We start from the raw sequence: 22,987 nt of genomic DNA, 5'->3' as shown, positions 1-22,987 counted from the left end.
TTTAATCACTTAATTGGTATTTGCAAATGGTCAGCTACATGTAACGGCGATAACCTTCTGTTGGCTAACTCGAGCATGCGCATATTACACTAACCATATTTGCAGTCAAGTAATCCAGCCAAAGTGATAGTCAGAGCAATTAGTGGCACCATACTGATTGATAACGGTCTGATTGTCCAGTTTTCAGAGCTACAGTTTACACTAAATGAACACTTTGGGACTGGATTATTCGTCTGGTGTTCAGTTTAGAGAGGTAAACTTGAGTGTTAAAAGATGCAGAAATTATGGGACCATGGAAAATGTCCAGTTTTGAGAGAATTGTGGTTTAGATAGGGTCCGGTCGTGAGGAGTTTCACTGTATATATCTATGTATGTATATATATTTCTCTGATCCTCAGGTATATGGGAAAGAGCTATCCTATGAAAGAAAACTATGTAAGAAATTTCTATCCTACATGGGATATCACATGCTTGCATTTAACATGACGTCGTTGGTAATCATGACATCATATTAATGTGAGATGGTGACGTGAGGTCATTAGACAGTTTTAAATTAAAATGTTGTTACTAAAACATTCATTATAAAAGCTATCTTGTTAATTTGTAGTGTTAAATTTTATTTAACACATGAAACAAACACAGCAAATATGATAAGTGTAGTTTATTTATGATAAAATGGTCAAATAAATAAATAAATAGACATGTATATATTACAGTGTTCGAGATTAACGGTATCCCGATATTCCGGGGATACCAGAATTTAATTTTGGATACCAGACTTCAATAATCCAGTATCCCACTGGGATACCATATAATGTTGTCTTTTTTTTTCTTCTTTTTTTTAATCCTGTGTTTTTATTTTTCACTGAAACAATGAAAGTCATCATTTAAGTAACAGTGTCTTCCATGTTTATTACAATGTTATTTATGAATTTCATATAAGTTCGATACTAACTTCTTAGGTGGGATACCGTGTCGTTAAACATCCATCCATCCATCTTAGGTGGGATACCACATTTTGAAATGTTCGTATCCAACTGGGATACTGCCCAAATTTTTTAATCTCGAACACTGTATTATATGTGTGTGTTATGTATTTTGAAACCAGGTAACCAATGAGATCACACGACAGATGATGGAATACAAAGGATTCTACAACTTGGAGAAGCCTGGTGAGTTTACCAACATCGTGGACATTCAAATCATTGCTGCCATGATCCACCCTGGAGGAGGCCGGAATGACATACCTCAGCGTCTCAAGAGGGGTTTCAACATCTTCAACTGCGCACTGCCGTCAAACAACTCCATCGACAAGATCTTCAGAACCATCGGCTCTGGCCATTTTGTTTCGGTGTGTTTCCTTTAATGGCACTGTATATTAACTTTCTTAAAGATTATTTGTAAGCCCACATTGGAGTTTTTAATATGGTGATGGTCATTTCTTTTTAATTACAGTAATTTCCTGCATATTGTGCATGGTTATGATTTAAAACACCTAAAATAACCCATAGACTATAAGGGTTTCTGCAGATAAAACAGGTACATGTATGGCACCATACCCAATTTGTTTTGCAGATTGTTTTTTTTTTAAGTTAATGTTTTGACAAAATTAATTACTCTATCATTACTGTATAATTTTCTTAACTCTAACCCTAAACTTACCCATTTACTTTCTGGGGAAGGCCCCCCATACCCCCTTTGACTGTGGTTGCATTTAATTACATAGCAACATACCCAACAATTTTTTTTGGGCAGAAACACTGACTATCTGATGGTGCAGCTAGGCTTTGTGACCGTTTTTGTTTCTTGTGGCTAAAAAAACATGTTCGCAATACAAAATGCTTATTTCAGACAGACAAACTCGAGTAAAAAAATAGTACATAACATATATTTTAAAATACCAACATTTTAAATTATATTTTAGGTGGAAATTACAATGAAAACAACTCATTAGCAAAATCAGCTTACCGCATACAGGTATGCGAACAGCATTCACTGTGGTCATGTATCCAATTATCTTTCATACAGACAGTCTATGGACTATCCACCAGAGCAGGCTATCTGACTTTTTTCCCTGCTAAAACCAAAGTATATCTGGTGTAGTGGGCAATACTACTAAACAGTGGAAATCGTGAAAACCTGTTGATACTGAACTTCTCAGTATAGGACTGAATCTAGCCTAGAATAGTGGGGCAAAAAACCCCAAAGCATGGTACAGTAATATAGGGTCTTCTTGGTCTTGATACACATGTAAAGAGCTCCTACCTTGAAACTAAAAGGGATACTTTTATTACATTTTTTGCTAAGTATGGCCTTCCAGTAGGTTGTTTTGAAGTAACCCCACCTGTAGATGCACATCGAATTCTAGAGCAACTGTAATTTCTTGGAAAGTTCGCTGACCAGTTTATCCTTAATATTTATACATTTGTGCCTTCCACAGTCACATTTCTTTGTGAGTTTGTCAGACAGTGATTAAAGACTTCCACAGTTTCAACTTGTTTTTACTGAATTTAATAAATATTATGTTGAAATGTTGTTGTTTTTTCTTCTCTAGGAAAGAGGCTTCCCTGAAGAAGTTTCGGAACTGACAAAAAATCTTGTTCCTGCAACTAGAAAACTTTGGCAGAAAATTAAGGTTAAAATGTTGCCTACTCCAGCCAAGTTTCATTATGTGTTCAACTTGAGAGATCTCAGCAGAATTTGGCAGGTAAATCTGTTATTAAAATACATGTTTGCTGAAGAACATGATCATCAACACATTTTTTTTATCATCTTTATGACATACTAGTTAACAAATATAATTAATTATGCTAAAGACGATATAGAAATAACGCTTCTGCTCTCAAAGATAATTCTAAAGGTATTGGTGTATGGCAAGGCATATATATATATATATATAATCATTGATACTGGCATTGGAAGGTTTTAAGCTACTTTGATAGCATAGTCTTCAAAACATTTTTAATTAAATTGTAGATGCTCTTAGTTGCTATGTTTTAAATAGACCTGTGTGTAATATTCTGAAAAACAACAACACTTGAGTAACATAATGCATACAATATTAATTAAGATTAAATCATATTTTATAATATTTGTCTTAATGAAACAAAATTCCAGTTTTGAAATCTTCAACAGATTACTTTCATGGATATGTTTGTTGATGCTGTTTCAAACATCCCAAAATTAATTACAAGCTTCTTTCAAGCAATTTGGAATTTGATATCAGTTTTAAAATTAAATATATGAAACCATATACATTTATGTTTACAATGGTTAATCTGGTGAGTGCTAGGTTCATGATCCCAGTAGGCATTAACCATTGAACAGATAGTTGAGGTGATACCTGAACCTTAATTGAATCGAAGCACTAAATAATTAAAGTAAACTTGCACAAACAGACCTGTTATTTGTGTGGTTCACTTCCACTTTAGCTTGTTTGTCATTTCAGGGCATGCTGAACACAAATTCTGAAACAATTGCCAACTCTGGACTGTTGATGTCACTGTGGAAACATGAGTGTACTCGTGTTATTGCTGACAGATTCACAGAAAAGACTGACAAAGACTGGTTTGATAAAACCATTAGACAGGTATTTTGCTTTACATTCTCCTTCTTTTTTTTCTTCTTTTTTTTTCTTTCTTTTTTTTAAATGTATTTTGTTTCTTTGACATTGTGGGGTTTTTATGATAAGGTGTGGAGGAGAATGTGCCTTTCATAGATATGTAATGTAACCTGTCATCATCTGAACTTTTTTTTTGTTATACTGTTTGGATAATAAATTAGAATCTTAAATGCAAGTTAGACTTGTAGCTATTTTGGAATCACATCACGAAGTGTAATTTTAACTTGAAATGTCACCAAGGTTTAATAGTACATGTATTTTAAGTGCAGCTGGGTTTTTTAGCTAAGGACATTACTTTGTAATGTAATTTCACTGTGGTTTGATTTAGGTGGCAGAGGAGGATTGTGGGTCAGCTGTGTGTGCTGATATGCAGGATGAGCCCTACTTCGTGGATTTCCTGAGAGAACCACCAGAACCTACAGGTAAATCATTGTCTTGCCTACAGAATACATTGCACTGGGCACTGGGGCTTAGTGGACTCATAAGCCATCAGCTTTAAGTCTAATAATGGCTCGGTTGACATCCCCAGTTCCTGCTCCAACATAGAAAAATTGCACAACAAAGCATGAACCATCAATGTCTGTCCTGGACAGACACTTGACCTGGCTGAGGTGTGTTTTGTGCTATCTTCAGCCAAGTGCAGTCTCAGATCTGATGTTACTAGTCATCGCTCAGGCTATACCATGGGTTGGTGGGGAAAACGAAAGTAATGTGAATTTGTTAAAAATAAATATCAACCCAGTGATTAATTACTTTATGTTGTTCTTTGACTGCTAAATGTTGCAGAATATATCTGTCCACACTCATGTAGTTATTTTCCAATAATGTGCAAGTAGTTTTGTGTTAGTATAATTTTATTAAAAAATCCCTTAAAAAAATAATGGTATAGTTAGTTTACAACTACCCTTGTGTGAGTATAATTTTATAAACGAATCCCCTTTTAAAAAGATATCAGTAAACTAGTGTACAGTTACTCTAATATAAGTTATATATGATTTTACACATGGGGCTCTTTAAAAAACAAATACCGGTATATCACGAATTTAATACTTTGTGACAGACCTGTTAACCTTTAGTCAAGAGAAAGCAGGAGGTGTGTGTTGAAAAAGCAGGAGATTTTGTCAAAAAACAGGAGATTTTTTAACTGCACACGATTTAACACAACTTTTTAAAAAGTACTACAATAAGTTATATGAACACTACATAATGTCACATATACTTGTCAAACTTAGTTATTGGCACTAAAAAAAAAAAAATATATATATATATATTAAATTTTGTTTTAATTATTTTAAAATATTATTATAATTTAATACATATTTTTAAAAATAACTATTTTATCCAAAAATCTTAACACTAACAAATTTAAACATTAATTAGTACATTTACAGTATTACACTTACAGGTTGCATCATCGTTATTTGTAGACCCAAGACAAATTTATATAGGCCTAAATCTTATAAATTAATATTCAGTTTTTACTACAATAAGGTACAGTGGTGTGGTACTTATTTAAAATCACCATAACCATGCAATTAACATTGTATTTCCACTAATCATTTCTACTAATCATACATAAAAGCTCATTACTGACATAGTGTGAAATATACCGGAATTATACCTATTTCCGTGATTAACGTTATGTCAAACACAAGATTTATTAATCGTAGGAAAATAATCCCTTGAAGTGTACTCTTGTTACTAACATTTTACTGCACAAACCTACAAATCTAATTGATACAAGTATTGTTTATACAGCTAATTGGTCTTTCTGTTGTTTTTCTTTGACCTGTGATTTTGACATCGTGTGTATTGATGCATGCGTTCGCCATCTACTCTAGCACTTCCAGCCATAGAACTTTGCGTTATGTAATCCAGTGGGAAGACATTTTATGAGTCAGAGGTGTTATTAGGACTAAATTGGATAGTTTTATATATGGCAACACAATGTCAATACACAGCCACGATAGCTTGAAATTTTTTTATGCTTAGAAAATAACGATTTCCCGGGAGAAACGTTTTTCCTGCGGGAGACTTGATCAAATACCAGGAGTCTTCCGCGGAATCCGGGAGGGTTGACAGGTCTGGGTATATATATATATTTTTTTTTTTTTTAAATAAGCCATCTTAATAGACTGTAAAAATCCTGCTCATTATTATGTGGTTTTGCTATTGTATTGCCTTCAGGTGAGGAAGCAGATGATGCTGATCTTGATGCTCCTAAGATCTATGAACCAATCCCATCTTTGGAGTCCCTCTCAACCAGACTGTTGAGCTACCAAGAACAGTACAATGAAATGGTTCGGGGAACCAAGATGGATCTTGTGTTTTTCAAGGTAGACTAATTTTCAGTGTAACAATCTTTTATTAGCACTAATCAGGGAACATTTTGTTTTAAAAATCTTCATTTGCAATATTTGTAGTCGATTGAAAATTGATTAGCAACTACTGTTTAATGTCTTAAAATTGTGTAGTGATCTGTGAAACTTGTACAACAAATCACGACATGATTCTGAACAAAATATTCCCTGCTAATGAACAGATAGGTTACATGATAATTGTTAATTGTGCAGTTCACATATTAGTAAAGAGTTATAATTATTTAGTTAATAGTTGATCAATTATTTTAGTACAATTATAACATTTTGATGTGTTTTACTCTGATTTTCCTCGAGTGCATAAATAGTCGGGATGTAGTGAGGAATTTTTAAAAAGGTTTTTGTACAATATATTAGAACATAATATAAATTAATATTATGTAAATATGTTAAAAATAAATTTATCTTTTATCTCTGTCATCATTCATATCTTATTCCTTTTTGTTAATGTTAATGTGGGTTATTTTTTTCAAGGATGCAATGACAAACTTGGTGAAAGTGTCTCGCATCATCCGGACTCCCAAAGGTCATGCCTTGCTGGTTGGTGTTGGTGGTTCAGGAAAACAGAGTTTGACTCGATTGTCATCCTTCATCGCTGGCTATCAGACATTCCAGATCACTCTCACCAGGTCAGGATGACTAGCATTAATTTAATAAATGTCAGTGAAGATTTAGATTACAAGTATTATGATAAATTATACATGTGTTTGTGGGAATACTTTTTATTCCAGATGTACAAGTGGTATGAGACCAAACAAAAGTTTAAAGTTATAAACAAAAGGTAGAATATGTGATATGTACTTATTATGAAGCAAATACTGATAGTTTAACTATAATAATTATAGTTACTTTTTTCTTGTACTAGCAAATATTTTAAGTGTTTTTTGCAAATTATTTGAGTATGACTTGACGTAAGAGAAAAAAAGGCAAACTGTTTTGAAAACCCCCCAAAATGTTCTGTAGGTAAAACAGCTCTACTCACTTTTGATGAAGAATGTTGTCTGCATGCTCGCAGAATTTGAAATTAAATTTTATCATACATCCATATAAAACTGTCTCCTAACTAGTAGGAACAGATTAACAAAAGAAGAATTAATTAAGGATTGTCTGTTATTTCTTTTACGTTCACCGAGGTAAGAAAAAACCATCTGCAAATTGTGTGAATTGGTGAAGCCGTTCTCTCATATGTTTGCGGATGATTTTGTATGTTCATATACCCAGATGAACGTAAAAGAAATAACAGACAATACTTATAATTAAATTTGAATCATACTTGCTAATAACACAAAAAGTTCATACTTTATATTGAATTATATGTGGTCCATAAACAATAACACTCAATAAGACAACTTGCCTATATAAAATGATGTCATCAGATATGACTTTCCCTGACGATGTAATATTTACATTGATCGGGAAATTAACAAACTTCTGTTGCTATGTCTGGACCAGTGGGATGACGTTATATTGTAATGAATATAACAGAAATGTTATTATATATAATTTAATAAGATAAACTAATCAAGAAAATATAACATGAGTAGACACATTCTTCACTATGGTACAATGTAAGTATTGCTGTTTTTAAAAATTGCACACAATAATAAAACATTGTTGTTTTCTAAACTCTTTTTCTTTTTACATGAAGCCAAATTAAAATTATTTACATAGTATTGTGTTATTGTGTTGTAATGTGTTTCTTAAATATCTTTAGGCTTGGCTTTAATAAGTATCACACTGAAAACTTATCGCATAAATTTGTTAAATAGGAAGATTTTTAATTTAACTTCTGTTCCTAAGAATCTGAAAAGCCAAATGTTTATTGGACATAAAAGTTTATGAAACATTTCTCCTTCAGATCCTATAACGTGCAGAACCTGCTTGATGATTTGAAAATCCTCTACCGTACGGCTGGACAGCAGGGCAAGGGTATCACCTTCCTCTTCACTGACAATGAAATCAAGGATGAGGGCTTCCTAGAGTACATGAACAACATTCTGTCATCTGGAGAGGTCAGTCTGCAGTTTTACATCATTCCTGTCTTCACTCTTTAATTTTAACCTGGGTATCACTGTCACTAGGCCACACTATATATATATATATATATATATATATAATACAGCTTGCTTGTCATACCATTTTTATGAAATGAGTGAACAAGTTTGGTATCTGACAAGTGAAAGCAAGTCAGATACCAACACTGTTCACGAGTTTCATAAAAATGTATGACAGGCATGCTAGTTTAGTATTTTATTTATTACAAACTAACAGCAAACAAGCCGCAATTGGGTCAGCAAGTAATCTACGTCAGTCACGTCAGTATTACTCTAGTTAGATATTGAGAGATTGTTGTGACATGAAAAATATCTTACACTGGTGAGCAATAAAGGTTATTAATGGGAGCTGGCAGACATTTGGGTATGAACCAAGAAGATGGACAATCATGGCATTCATTGCCAAGTTAGTATTGGGGAAAGTGGTTCAGAGGTGATCCAGAACTCCAAAATAACCCAAACAGTTATTGACAGATCAGAATCCAGCTAGCTCTGTTGGACTTGGGGGACAAAAAAACAACTAATGACCTTGCCATCACAAATGCTTAGTGAACTATGTAATATTTGGAGAATGAGAGATTTAACTTGAAACAGTAATAGAACAGAATGGAATTAAATATAAATATATGTTAAAGCAATTTCAGCTGATATGAAAACCCCCAGAACATGTATGTTTTTTTATTCATGAATAAACTCAACTAATACATTTCTGCTTTCTGGTTTGTTTTTTGTTTTTTTGTTTGTTTTTGTTTTCTTTTGTCTTTTTTAGACATTTAATGGCAGATACATAAAATATAAGGTGGTCTTCAGAGCAGGTCCAACTCTAGTATTTACCATCATCTGAACATTTATTCTCTGTTACAGGTTTCTGGCTTGTTCCCTCGAGATGAAATGGATGAAATTCTGCAAGAACTGATTGGTGCCATGAAAGTTGATCAACCTAAGCAACCCCCAACAAATGAAAATTTGTATGAGTATTACATGAGCAGAGTCCGAGAACACCTCCATGTTTGTCTCTGCTTTTCACCTGTGAGTAAACCTATGTTTCAAAGGTCTTTATTTCTTTGTATAATGATGTAAGATGTTAACAAATAATGTTATTCACATTTCAAAGGAAAATGAAAACCACTGTTTTTTGGGGGGATTTAAACATAATGCATGCTTTGCTTAAAGAATGAACCATCCAGTAATGTGTAAGGAAAGACATATTATTTAGATTGTAATGAAGGTACAATTATCTTGCTTTCTGGATTAGGATATAACTAGTGGTAAGGCAATAGCATCGATTTGCACTTCAACACCCACCCTGTTGCATCATTGAGTTAAATCAGATTTCACAAGCATTGTCCTTTCCATTTTGTTATTAGGTTGGTGAGAAGTTTCGAAATCGCTCACTCAAGTTTCCTGGACTGATAACTGGTTGTACAATGGACTGGTTCCAGCGTTGGCCCAAAGATGCACTGGTTGCTGTATCTAACTACTTTCTGGCTTCCTATGATATTGCCTGCACTCCAGCTGTGAAGCAAGCCGTGGTCAACACTATGGGACTGTTTCAGGTATTGTATGATATAAATTGAGATTATCACATAAATAACCAACTAATTATCTGAAATTTTAGCCAAAAATAAGATCAGGAGGGGAGGGGTGGTGGGATTGTTTTTCTTCATCACTCTTAGATGCTTTTATTGTGAGGCTATGTGCACACAACAACAACCAAAAAATTGGAAAACCTTGATATAGTGACCTTCCAACATGCCTGAACCTCTTTTGGATATAGGCGCGTAAGTAACAGTAACAGTGACCTCCCTTTATGATGACCACTTTTGTGCAATAACCACTTTGGTTTTTTTTGTTGTAGTGTTGTTATAATGAAATACATCTAGTTTCAAAACCACAGGGGATAACCGCATGTGGGTAACTAGTTACTCACATCCAAGATGGTGATGAACGCAAATGATGAGTATTAATCAATGTTAATTTTCATTCTTAATGTGCATTTTCATGAAATATATAAAATATGCATTTTTGAAGCATACATTTAAAAAAAATAGTATTTGGGAATTAAATAACGGGCATCAAAAATCGTGTGTGATGTTGGTAACTGAAAGTGTCAACATCATAAGGATGTGGGTATCTATTACGGTTGGATGAGGGTAACTGTTCGATGCAGAATGCCATTCAAATCACAAATAATTCAAAATTGGGTTATTGATTACTTTATTTTGAATATAAGACGAAATGACTCGATGGTAAAGTCATACTATAATGTAGCTTTAGGTTTTTATAGTCTTCTTTTATTAACTTTCAAGATTGAAATAGTCCGACATATTACCCAAACTCTGAAAGATGAAAGGACAATTACCCCAAACGAAAATTTAATGTTAGATTATACCAAAGTTAAAATTAAATATACTCCCAATATTTACTGAATCACGTACGCACGCACGCTTTCCATTCACTTTTGTATTTTGTTGTTGGACATCAAAATGCCCCAGCAAGGGAGAATAAAAAACAAAATAAAACAAAACAAAACAAAAAAACTACAAAAACCCACACAAAAAACAACCAAAAACAAAACAAAACACGCTAGAGCTTAGCTCATCAGCAGCCAAATGTGCGAAGCTGTCCAACGTTTTTAGGTATGAGTGCTTCAGGGTGTATACTACCAAATCAAATCCCATAGATGACAATAGTAACATGTGGCTAAAACTCCTACCTGCTGCGTATCAATCGACATAAATGCCACAGATATAAATACTACCACCCCTCACACTTAAAAGTGAATCAGAAAAAATTGGGTGTCAAGCTGCTCGTTTCTGAGATAATGGGTAGCGTCTATGACTACCCTAGTTCCGCACAAAATTCGAGTACTTTTTTTTTTACAGGTACCCCATACATGTTTCAAGCACAAGGCTACTTGAAACATTGGTACTAGATGAAATAAAATTGAATTTGTTTTTTTACCCAGATGAAACTATTATTTTTTACAACCAACACACTCACATTTATAACCAATCACATGACTTGTGGTATTCACTCTCTATCAAACTTTGACCCAGCCGGAACTTATTTGGTTTAGTACTACCTTCAACTAAACTTAGTTTTGCCATTGCCATTTGTGTAGTTATTAGCTGTGGACTTGCAGAGCGCGTGTTGGTTGTGACCGCAGGCTGAGACCAGAAGACATTCGAGCTACTGTCCATTCAGTACAAATGCATGACAACCACACACATATCAAGGATTTTGTATTGGGGTGGGGGGGGGGGGGGGGGTCACCTGGCATCCAAGCCCTCTGGGCCCCCCTGGCTACGCCACTGATCACCCCTAATTTCCCCCCAGCCCCACCCCCACCCCCACCCCATGGCTACGTCACTGTCCGTATCCAACGAACTGCATAGGCTAGAGTCCAAGATCATAAGGTGAAATGATTTTTTTTTTCTTTCTGAGAAACTTGATAAAAAGTAAGTTGCCTTCGTGCCACTCTTTTGAAGGAAATGTTTGCCTTGGTACCCCTTGAACTTGCCTTAGTGCCCTAATGTTTGTTATTACATCAAAGGCAACACTCGCCGCCCCACCCCCCCCTTCCCCCCAATTATTCACCATGGGGCCGTTAAAATATTACGTAAAGCTATTATATCAAAATTAGACACCCTCCCTCCCTCCTTTATTACATGGCAGTGGAAGAGATACACATGTGATATTTATCGTCTCTTCACATATGAAAATACGTCTTTCGAGAGGTGCCGCACAGTACAACTCCACATAGATGTTATGCGAAAAGTGTGCACATGGTTCTTTCGATTCATATTTTTAAATCGGAAACATACTTGCTGTATAATTAATGTTAGCAGCATTATTTAACAAAATATATATTTTAATAATTTAGTTTAGCTGTGAATATATTTTTAATATTGTTTGTATAAACTTCATTGATAGATGTGTTGCGTAGGAATGCAAAGTTTCACTGATAAATAGCTAAATGAAGTAGCCACGACATGACGTTATTTTCCCCCTTGTAACGCCACATAATGTTTGGCGCAACACCCATCAACACCCTCGTGTGTTACGTAATATTTGAATGGCCCCAGTGTACAGTTAGATGGGGTGTGTTAAAATAGTATTGGCTCAGGCGGAGGATGTATCACACAAATAGCACATGTAATAATCTGAAAAAGAAAATGAAGGGAAAAACATAAGAATAATGTTTTTTACTAATTGTTTCTAGACGCATATGGTGACCATTAGTTATGAAGAGATAACTACTGCAAATACTCTCCTACAGTTACACTCACCATTGCAGTTACCCGCATCCCTTTTGTCAGATACCCACATCTCATCAGAAGCAGACTAGAGAGTCATCATGCCTAACTTTGTGATTTCATTATCAGCCGAATGACACAACTTAACCTTAGTTCATTGATTCAGAATATATTCATGCTAAAGCAACTGCCGATACGCTCTATTAAAATGTGAATGTAATGCTTAGAAATACGGAAATTCACATTGATTAATACTCTTCATGTGTGTCCTCCGCCATATTGGATGCGAGTAACTACAGTTACCCGCATGCGGTTATCCCCTGTGAAAACTATCTTCTGGCTTCATGATGTATATAAATTATGGTTCCTTTACATAACCACCCAAATAGTTTTACAATTGTTTTCAAATTTTTGAAATGATAAACAGATTTTATAGATAGTAACAATAAAGATAATTCCATAGAAAAACATTATTAAAAAAGCCTTTAAAAATTGACTTATTTGTTATTCCTGTTTTTTAAAGGTAAGATGACAGAAACCATCGTCCCTCAAACATTGTTTTATCAATAAACTCCAACAGTTATTATTAACAAAAGTGATATATGAATACTTAAAAAATATAATATTTTATCAAAGTTAACATAAAAGCCTAAAAGAACTGAACTGTTAATTAATGTTATTTCTGATTTCTATTGAACACAGGATTTGGTAGCAGAAAACTGCATAGAATATTTCCAGAGGTTCCGTCGCCAGACTCATGTGACACCAAAATCTTACCTTTCTTTCTTGTCTGGATACAAGTCTATCTATTCTGAGAAGCGAGAAGAGATTGGATTGTTGTCTACCAGAATGAACACAGGTAAGGTATTTTTTCTTTCCATTTTGTTGAATAAAACAGTTAAAAAAATACATTTAACTGTAGATACACAGAAATACTGTCAAGAAACACTGGCAGATTCAGTGTGCATCCGCCGTATTTTGATGTTAGTGATTTTCACACAAAACTCATAATCATTATTTAAACAACAATAAAATATTTCTTTTCTTCCAGAAGTCATCTAAACAGTCTCAAATGTTAATTTTCTAAAGATGGAGATGAGACTTCCAAACTAACCCCGATAGTGTCCCCTTTCCATATGCCCTGGAGTCGTCCTTGAGAAAAATTAGAGTAATTTATTTATATGTAAGTATAAGTGCAGTTGTCTGTCCATATTTTCAGGTCTGAAGAAGTTGATTGAGGCATCAGAGTCTGTAAATGAACTAAGCCTGGAGCTGGTGGTGAAAGAGAAGGAGCTGGCTGTTGCATCAAAGAAAGCCGATGTGGTGTTAGCTGAGGTGACAACCAAAGCTCAGGCAGCAGAGAAGGTCAAAGCTCAAGTGCTGATAGTCAAAGAAAAGGCTCAGCTTATTGTAGATTCCATTTCGGTATGTAACAATTTTTTTTTATTATGTCACATACATACCATATAATGCTGTGTATTAGCAGACTCCTTGTATAAGCTGACCTCTTAGTTTGACCCTAAATATCAAGTACAAAATCATCGGCTCGTGTATAAGCCGAAGTCATCTTTTGTCCAGTTGTACATTGTATTAATTTCAATAATACTGTCAACAAATAAACTTGAAATTTTCATTTTCATTATATTTTCTTTGCTTTTAATTATTACAGACATGGTTATTGTTATGGCAATGCTAACGTCTTCCATGCCGTGCAAAAATAATTTAGCACCGATAAATCGTAACATAAAAAATAAACAATACAAGCTGTAACAACATAAGAAATTTAATTATTCACTGGACAGAAATAATAAACTCATTAAGGCATGTTTAATCCCTGTTTTCCCCTCCACACATAAAAATTATTCTGTGGTCCATGGCTGTTGTTTATACAAAATCGTGTGATCCAATCAAATAAGAGCTTACAAAATGATATAAGACAGAGCTGTCAAACAAAGATGGCGGAACACGTTTTTACCATTGAAATGACAATAAAACAAGTAATTTTTATTATTATTCATCAAACTATTAATGCATTCGAGAACAAAAAACTACATAATATTACATGATGGGGTGGGGGGGGGGTATTTATACTGTGCACAAATTATTATGAGATAAGCTGTGAAAGGCTGTAAGGGTCTGATCAAAATTTGTAAGTCGGGGTTGGGAGTGTTCTTTTGGAAAGTATTTCTAGACTTCAAAAGTTGGCTAATACACGGCGATATATGGTAGGTAGATTGATGATAATGTAGCAGCTAATGCAAATTCAGATTTCTAGTCATCCACGATAAAACATTTTGGAAGACTGTTTCCACAGTCAGTTAGATGTGAGTAAAGTTATTATTTATGATGGGTCTCAATTTCAAGAATTACATTTGAATGTTAATATTTTGTTATGATGGCTAGGAAACTCAAAACGTTTGGTGTGGCATAGGCTGCTATAAACTTCTGAAAGCCAAACTGTTGCTTATATTAATTATTAGTATTTATTTATTTATTTATTTATTTATTTATTTATTTATTTATTTATTTAATGTATAAGTTATTTGTTTTTCTAATATTCAGTTTCATTATTATTTTATTCAAGATTTTATTATTATTTTAATTATTACTAAATCAGGCAGACAAGGCTAATGCCATGGAGAAATTGGAGGCTGCCAGACCTGCCCTAGAGGAGGCCGAACAAGCACTGCAAACCATCAAACCAGCTCATATTGCTACAGGTATGTCAGTTTATGTTATCCACTTAAAACGTCCCACTGGTAAATCTAGATGATGTGTGAACCCCCTTTAAATTTTATTTAACAACTCTGCTGAATTACTTGCTGTGAGGATTCTCTGAAGTATAGGTATCATATTATATATTCGAATCATTTGTGTATTCAAAAGTTGATCGGTTGATGTAAACAGATTATGATGATTGATTGTGAAATTCCAACCAATTCCAGACACTAATATTTATTGAACGTGTACATTCTGTAACAGTGGCATTTGTTGAATAAGCTATTAAATCTGGTTTTTAAATATAATTCTTGTTTGTAGTGGTTTGTAATTAAACATTCAGCAGGTTTCTTCTCTAAACCAAGTATCACAATTGCAACATGACTGTTAAGACACATGATAGTAATGGATTAAGTAATGTGCTGGAGTTGTTTGTAAAACATATAGAATTATGTTAATTCCTTTACTCTCATGTTTATTAACTTGATTTAGAGTTGGTTTTTAAAACAATCACATTGATTTTCAGTTAAGAAGCTGGCCAAACCACCCCATTTGATTATGCGTATCATGGATGTGACACTGATCCTGTTCCGTCGGCATCTGGATCTTGTCACAATGGATCCTGAAAAACCAATGATCAAGCCATCATGGTCTGAAGCCATGAAGATGATGTCTGGTGGTTTACTGCAGTGTCTTCTATCATTCAACAAGGTCAGTAAGATGAAATGTATTCATGAAAGGAGTATGCCATTGTTTATTAATGTTTTTTATTTATTATATAAATGTATTACTTGATGAAGGTGGTCGGTGTTGTTCAGGTCCAACCAACACTTTAAAATTCCTCCTGGCATTTTTGCTGCCAATCACTTTTAATAGTATTTCACAGCATATCAGAGTTGTGTTATTTCCATGACAATCAATAATTAATAATAAAGTGAACTAATATTTAATATTTTTGTAATATCTACTTAAATTAATATATATTTAAACAATATCCTAAATTATCTAAATAACAGTCCAATAGCTAATTTACCAAAATAATGCAGTTGACTAAAATATTCTATGTTCAAAACTTGTTCATCATGGCAGCTGATGCACAAATTAACATGTGCTACTTTCACAGCTGGAATAGGTAAAAATGGTAATGGCATAATTATTCAATTATTTCTTATACAGTAAGATTAATAATGTTAAGGAATATTTCAGTAGTTCTTTGGAAAATGATATCTGAGCTGTTGGTTTGCAGATTTTGCCACCAAACAACAACCATATAGTAACTATATATATCCATGTTTTGTTAGAATATAGCTTAAAGGAATACTACATGTACAACATATTAATGAAATTTCATAATGTTAGTGTTTATATGAAATATATTACATCGTGGAATGTGGTCGGTTTTTGGTATTGCAGGACACAATCAATGAAGAGATGGTGGAACTTATGCAGCCATACATCACAGCAGAGGACTACACCTTTGACACAGCAAAGAAAGTCTGTGGAGATGTTGCTGGACTTTTGTCATGGACCCGTGCCATGGCCTTCTTCTTCACCATCAACAAGGAAGTCCTGCCATTAAAGGTATAGCATTCTTGAGATTATCATTCAAGATGTTTTAAAATTATTTTTATGTATGAATGTTTTTATGTTGTGTCCATTTATTTAAATAATAAGACATATTGCATTTTTTGTTGACTTTTATATTCAAGAAGCCAAGCTCTAAAAGCAATTTAAAATAGCTTGCAAAAATTCAAGTTGAACTTCTTGTGTAGATATCATGCCTGACTCAGTCTCGTACTGTCGGTGGGCCCATTGGGCTATTTCACGTTCCAGCCAGTGCACCATGACTGGTATATCAAAGGCTGTGGTATGTACTACCCTGTCTGTGGGATGGTGCATAGAAAAGATCCCTTGCTGCTAATCGAAAAGAGTAGCCCACGAAGTGGTGACAGTGGGTTTCCTCTCTCAATATCTGTGTGTGGTCCTTAACAATATGTCTGATGCCATATAACCATAAATAAAATGTATTGAGTGCGTCGTTAAATAAAACATTTCTTTATTTCTTTCAATCTCGTACATATAATTAAGTTGATAATATTGATTAAAATAAAACATTTTAATCTGTCATCAGGCTAACCTGGCTATTCAAGAAGCTAAACTGGAGTTGGCTAACAAAGATCTTGCCAGTGCTCAAGCCCAGCTGGATGAAAAACAGAGGGAACTGGATGTGGTCCAGGCAATGTTTGATGCTGCCATGGCAGAGAAACAGATGCTCATGGACGATGCTGAAGCTTGTCGACGCAAGATGACCAATGCTGAGGCACTCATTAATGGTCTGTCAGGGGAGAAAATAAGATGGACTGAGTCAAGTCGTAGCTTTGAAGCCCAGATTCAACGATTGGTCGGAGATGTCCTTCTGGCCACAGGATTTTTGTCCTACAGTGGTCCTTTCAACCAGGAGTTCCGAAATCTGTTAATTAGAACTTGGAAGAAAGAAATGGTTCAATCGAAAATTCCATTTAGTGATGTGAGTATTGACAGGTTAAAATAAATTGCCCAAGATGCCAAATTCATTTTGAAAATTTATATTTAATTCAGTTTGTGATGTAAAATTTAGACTTTTTTTTAAATTTCAGTTATCATATTAGTATTTTGTTCGATCTGTTATAAAATATTTGCTAACTTTAACTTCATTTACAAAATAATATTCTTAATCAGTTGTCAGACCAGTACAAATATATCTTTTGATACAGATTAAGATAGACACTAGATTTTAAATACATATAATTATTGCTTTTTATTTTCTGTTACAAAAGATGTGAATTATGAGATAGTGTTGTTTTTCTGATGGTCTAATATCTACTCTGCCCTTTCCTTTATTCAGGAGCTAAACATTATCAACATGTTGGTGGACAACACCACAATCGGCGAATGGAACTTGCAGGGTCTACCAAATGATGAACTGTCCACCCAGAATGGTCTGATCGTCACCAAAGCTGCACGTTATCCACTTCTAGTTGACCCACAGGGTCAGGGCAAGGCCTGGATTAAAAGCAAAGAAAGTAAAAATGAACTTCAGGTTAGTAAATTTAATAGTTGGACTTTCTTTTTGGGTATGCGTGTATTGGATATATAAATAGAAAACTTGTGTTTCCAATATTTTCAACCACAACATAATTTACATGTAGCTCCAAAAAAATATGTAATGTTAAAAAATAAACGAACTTGTGACTATCAAAGTGAAATCAGATACTGAATTTAATTGATGCATCTTTTGTGGTATAAGTAATTGGAGATTTTCAGTACAAAATAAAATGTGAAACATATCATTGAATGTAGCTTAGGGGTTAATGTACAATATAGTAGTGCGAAACTGCTGTTTTTGTCTTAGTGTGTTACTGTGAATTAGAATATTTACTTCTGCTATTTTACTAATCTCATATGATCAACAACAGCAAGATAAGAGAGGACATACTGGTTTACACACCAGCAAAGCTCATAGGACATCATTGGCTTTAAACCCTTATATTTGCATAATTTTTTATTTTTTTTGCCCATGAATACAACGTTATTTCAGTTCTGATATGTTGGTCTGTCACACAGGTGACAGCTCTGAACCACAAATATTTCCGAACTCATCTTGAAGATGGGTTGTCATTGGGAAGGCCACTTCTGATTGAAGATGTAGGCGAGGAGCTTGATCCAGCATTGGACAATGTCCTAGAAAAGAATTTCATCAAGTCTGGGTCTACTTTCAAGGTAAAATGTGAATTTAATATTTAGATATTGAATCAACATAACAATCAATCAGCTTGACAAACAGTTTACAGTTTTATAAGCTGCAATTAAAGTAACATGTACAAAAAAAGTTGCTATAGTAACTTTTATTAAAATCTAAAATAGTAACATTTGTTAAACCTGCAGTAGTAACATAAAAATGTATTAAAATCTGAAGTTATAGTAATATCAGTGAAACTGATTAGGTAACATCAGATCTCACTCTCACATCATGGATGAAAAGGGTTGATTTTTTTTCTCAAATAATGATTGAAGAAATATTCAGATTTTTATTAGATATTTAAAATATTCATGCATATACCACATATAATTGAATGGTGATGTGGTGTTTCACAATAACAATGACCTATGTTTGATTAGTGTACCAGTAAAATATTTATTGGCTTTTTATATCTTTTGCCATATCCTGTTCATCAGCTTAGTGTTTGTCAATTTTGTATGTTATTTTCATTTAAAGTGCATTATATATATTGTCAACGGTCTATCAACTATGATGATAAAAAAGGATGTTTGTCTATTAGTACTATTCATAGCTCTAGTTAGTTTAAAGGCTTGTTTTGTTGTAGTTCAGATGTGCCACCCTTACATATTATCATTACAACATTCTTGATTATTAACCCAATAGGTGATGGTTGTTTTGTGGAGTTTTGGCGTGGGGAGATTTTAACATTCCATCATGTGACTGATTGTTATTATGTCTTGCAGGTGATCGTTGGTGACAAGGAGGTGGATGTAATGAAGGGGTTCCGTCTGTACATCACCACCAAGCTGGCCAATCCAGCATACACTCCAGAAGTCTCTGCACGCACATCCATCATTGACTTCACCGTCACCCAGAAGGGTTTGGAGGACCAGCTCCTGGGTATTGCAATCCTCACAGAGAAACAGGTCAGTTCCTGGTCAATGAAAACATATGGTATGCAATATCCGGGGGTCAAAATTGTTTGGGTTTTTTACCACTATCCCAAAATAATAGTACACTTCAGAAAGCACTATTCCCTCTAATAATGAGCTTTCCCATTAATGGTACTTGTAAAGAATTTAAGAGTGTATTTACAAAACTGCTTATCTAACCTTGTTATGCTGCATTATGCAAAATAGTGCAATCAACAAACATACATCTACCAGTCTACATAATATTAGGAACTAAAATCGAACTCTCTCCAGCACATTATAATGCATTCGAGCATATTCATAAGTACTGTGACTCGACAAACTTTTGACTCGAAAATAGTGAAGTTACTAACTTGAATGAGAAGCCTGAGTAACCTTTACTGTTCCTTTGGATATATATAGAAGATTATATACAACAATAAAAATATTCAATGTACTTATAAAAATAAATAATACAAATCGGGTACCACCGATAACGATTGAAATAACGGGGGCGGGGGTATTTGGGGTTGACAATATTTTGAAAACCTCTTTACGTCAATCCAATGGAAAAATTACATTATCCTAAGTACAAAGTTGAATTTCTTAAGTAATAAAATTTAATTGCTGGGGCATGGTCATAAGTTGTATTTTTTAAAAATATTATTTTACATTTAATTTTTATCAAGTTCATTTGTTTTTGTAAAATAAATTGCAAAGAGAATGTGTTTTTTGTGGGACCAGAAGTCACTTTTTTACAAATGCACCGAACACAAACAGTCATAATGACGAGTGTACAACTCGAAGAAACTCGAACGCAGCATTAGTCTTGATCAACAACACTTCTTAAAGTTACTGTATCAGACGAAATGCTCTGCAATTCTGTTGAGCCAGAATATTTTTGCGGGTGAAGATGGAATAGTCACATGCAGATTTCACTGTTCCATTTTATATTGCAACTATTCATGATGGAATACTAGAAGATTTTTTTTTACTACTCCATTTGGAAAATAATTTTGGGATAGCAGAATAGCGTATATTTCAACCCCTGAATATCTTGTGTTAGAAAGTGCTTAGAATTGAATTGGTTTTAAAGAAGTAACCTATAAGCAGGCTTAACACATTTTAAATATGTCCAACTTCAAATAACTGCTAATTAAATATTTTGATGTTCTGTGTATGGCCCACTTCCATTAATGTGATTTTATCGAGTTTATTAATACAATGTATTTACTCGGTACCTTTTTCATATACACAATTCTGCACACGGGCACACTAAAAAAAAAACCCAGCGATGAGTGTTTTTTCTGCATGTGAATATTTTTAGCATAGTGGCGTCATAACATGAAACATTTGCTTTCAGCTTAAAGTACACTTCAGCAACATCAAACTTTGCGAAAATGCATTTACGGAAAAGCACATTTCCGCACGTGGAATCACATTAATGGAAAGTGGGCTGTATATGGAAATTAAAGTGAAGATAGTTATAATACTTTCTTTTTCATTTGACATTTATGAACTTAACTTGTCCACAACAAGGTAATTTTCATAAATGTTTTAATATGTACATGTTTCAATTGAATTATCCTAGGAACTGGAAGCTGAACGTACTAACTTAATGGAGGAAGTTACAAACAACAAGCGTAAGATGAAGGAGCTTGAAGACAACCTGCTATTCAGACTGACATCGACGGAGGGTTCACTTGTGGAAGATGAGTCTCTGATAGAGGTGCTTCGCATCACCAAAGCCACATCTGAGGAAGTCAGTGAGAAGTTGAACATTGCAAAGGAAACAGAAATAAAAATCAACACTGCACGAGAGGAATTCAGACCAGGTTTGAATAATACCTGTGAATGATACATTACTGAGAAATGATTTCTCGAGTGACAACTTATTTTAACTGTATGCATACTTTTTCATTGTTTTGTTGAAAATCTTTGACATAATTTTAAACATTCAGATGAAAACATCAGACATAACAAATGTAGGCTAGGTATCATAATGATTTTGACGGTAATTCATGAGTGCATGTCATCAAAAGAAAGAAAAAACTTCATGGGTAAAATATTAATCAGATTATGATTTCTGTTATAAACCGGTTTGGAAAATATTGCATCCAAACTCAAGAAACATCAGTAGTTTTATGCAATTGTATTTGTACTGATAATGAATGTGCATATATCTTATTTTCTTTTTTGTTTGCAGTGGCTTCCCGAGGAAGTATCCTGTACTTTGTGATTGTGGAAATGAGTATGGTAAATGTTATGTACCAGACCTCACTGAAACAGTTCCTGGAGCTCTTTGATCTGTCCATGTCCCGCTCTCCGAAGTCTCCCATCACAAGCAAGCGTATCAACAGCATCATCGAGTACCTAACGTTGTCAGTCTTCAAGTACACTGCTCGGGGACTTTACGAGAATGACAAGTTTCTCTACACAATCCTGCTCTCTTTAAAGATTGAGATGTCATTTAGCAGAGTGAAACGAGACGAATTTCACGTGTTTATTAAAGGTTTGTATATCATAAAGGTGGTACAGTAAGGTGAAATTTGCTATTAAATAAAAATAAAAAGTCATTCAAAATATCAAGCTGTAAAGACCACCAAGTCTGTTAGAGTTGTTTTGTTATTGTTGTGTAAAATTGTGATATTCTTGTATTAGGTTCATATTATGTTCATCTTTCACCATGTTCAGAAACCAAACAGACTATTCAGTTGTGCAGAAAGTACTACTATAACGACCAGTCAAACAGGCTACCATTTTTTTCTGACTGTCATATAGTTTTATTTTCAGATTAGTTCTTTCTCGTTATGTTTTATTGCTCTTATTTCATTTTCAAGGGACTGCCCTGAAATGCTGTTATTGTTAATGTGGTTCAGCGTCAAAAATTATATGTTAAATACATCTTTTATGGTTCTGATTACCCTAATGTTGGTTGGAGCTTAAGTTTCATAATATTTCCCATTATATATTTTGTTCATACGTATGAAATTATTAGGAAGTAAAATCCATTTGGGGGCTACTTACACACTTTGAAAACATAATTCGAACTATTGTGATAATAAAATCATTACCGGTAAATGTGGTTATTACGTTTTCAAAGTGTGTAAATTAGTATACAAAGATTAGGGTGACCAGAAGTACATTGAAATATACCGGCATTCTAAATAAGAAAATGTATTTAAATTTTAATTTGAGTCATTGAAAGACTTTGATAGTTGAGGACAATAAGGTTTTTAGCAGCAAATTAAGGATAGTCTTTCTAAATTAGAATCAAAGGTTGAA

General features: G+C 33.9%; 1 protein-coding gene across 1 annotated transcript in view; it reads left to right on the top strand.

Annotated features, from left to right (window-relative positions):
- LOC121371065 (dynein heavy chain 5, axonemal-like) overlaps positions 1-22,987 on the top strand; it is an 82,459-nt gene that overhangs the window by 47,588 nt on the left and 11,884 nt on the right. Inside the window, exons 42-61 of the mRNA XM_041496694.1 lie at positions 1,109-1,351; positions 2,555-2,707; positions 3,449-3,589; positions 3,951-4,044; positions 5,810-5,958; positions 6,475-6,629; positions 7,859-8,012; positions 8,919-9,083; positions 9,422-9,610; positions 13,016-13,172; positions 13,533-13,738; positions 14,931-15,033; positions 15,558-15,742; positions 16,445-16,612; positions 17,163-17,558; positions 17,916-18,110; positions 18,635-18,790; positions 19,535-19,717; positions 21,294-21,537; positions 21,909-22,214. Coding sequence (XP_041352628.1) covers positions 1,109-1,351; positions 2,555-2,707; positions 3,449-3,589; positions 3,951-4,044; positions 5,810-5,958; positions 6,475-6,629; positions 7,859-8,012; positions 8,919-9,083; positions 9,422-9,610; positions 13,016-13,172; positions 13,533-13,738; positions 14,931-15,033; positions 15,558-15,742; positions 16,445-16,612; positions 17,163-17,558; positions 17,916-18,110; positions 18,635-18,790; positions 19,535-19,717; positions 21,294-21,537; positions 21,909-22,214 — 3,742 coding nt within the window. The remainder of the gene's footprint in view (positions 1-1,108; positions 1,352-2,554; positions 2,708-3,448; positions 3,590-3,950; positions 4,045-5,809; positions 5,959-6,474; positions 6,630-7,858; positions 8,013-8,918; positions 9,084-9,421; positions 9,611-13,015; positions 13,173-13,532; positions 13,739-14,930; positions 15,034-15,557; positions 15,743-16,444; positions 16,613-17,162; positions 17,559-17,915; positions 18,111-18,634; positions 18,791-19,534; positions 19,718-21,293; positions 21,538-21,908; positions 22,215-22,987) is intronic.

Source organism: Gigantopelta aegis, chromosome 4 (assembly GCF_016097555.1).
Source record: "Gigantopelta aegis isolate Gae_Host chromosome 4, Gae_host_genome, whole genome shotgun sequence".
In the NCBI taxonomy this organism is placed as follows: Eukaryota; Metazoa; Mollusca; class Gastropoda; order Neomphalida; family Peltospiridae; genus Gigantopelta; species Gigantopelta aegis.
Note: the sequence above shows the minus strand (reverse complement) of the source record. Positions and strands in the feature narration are given on the sequence as shown.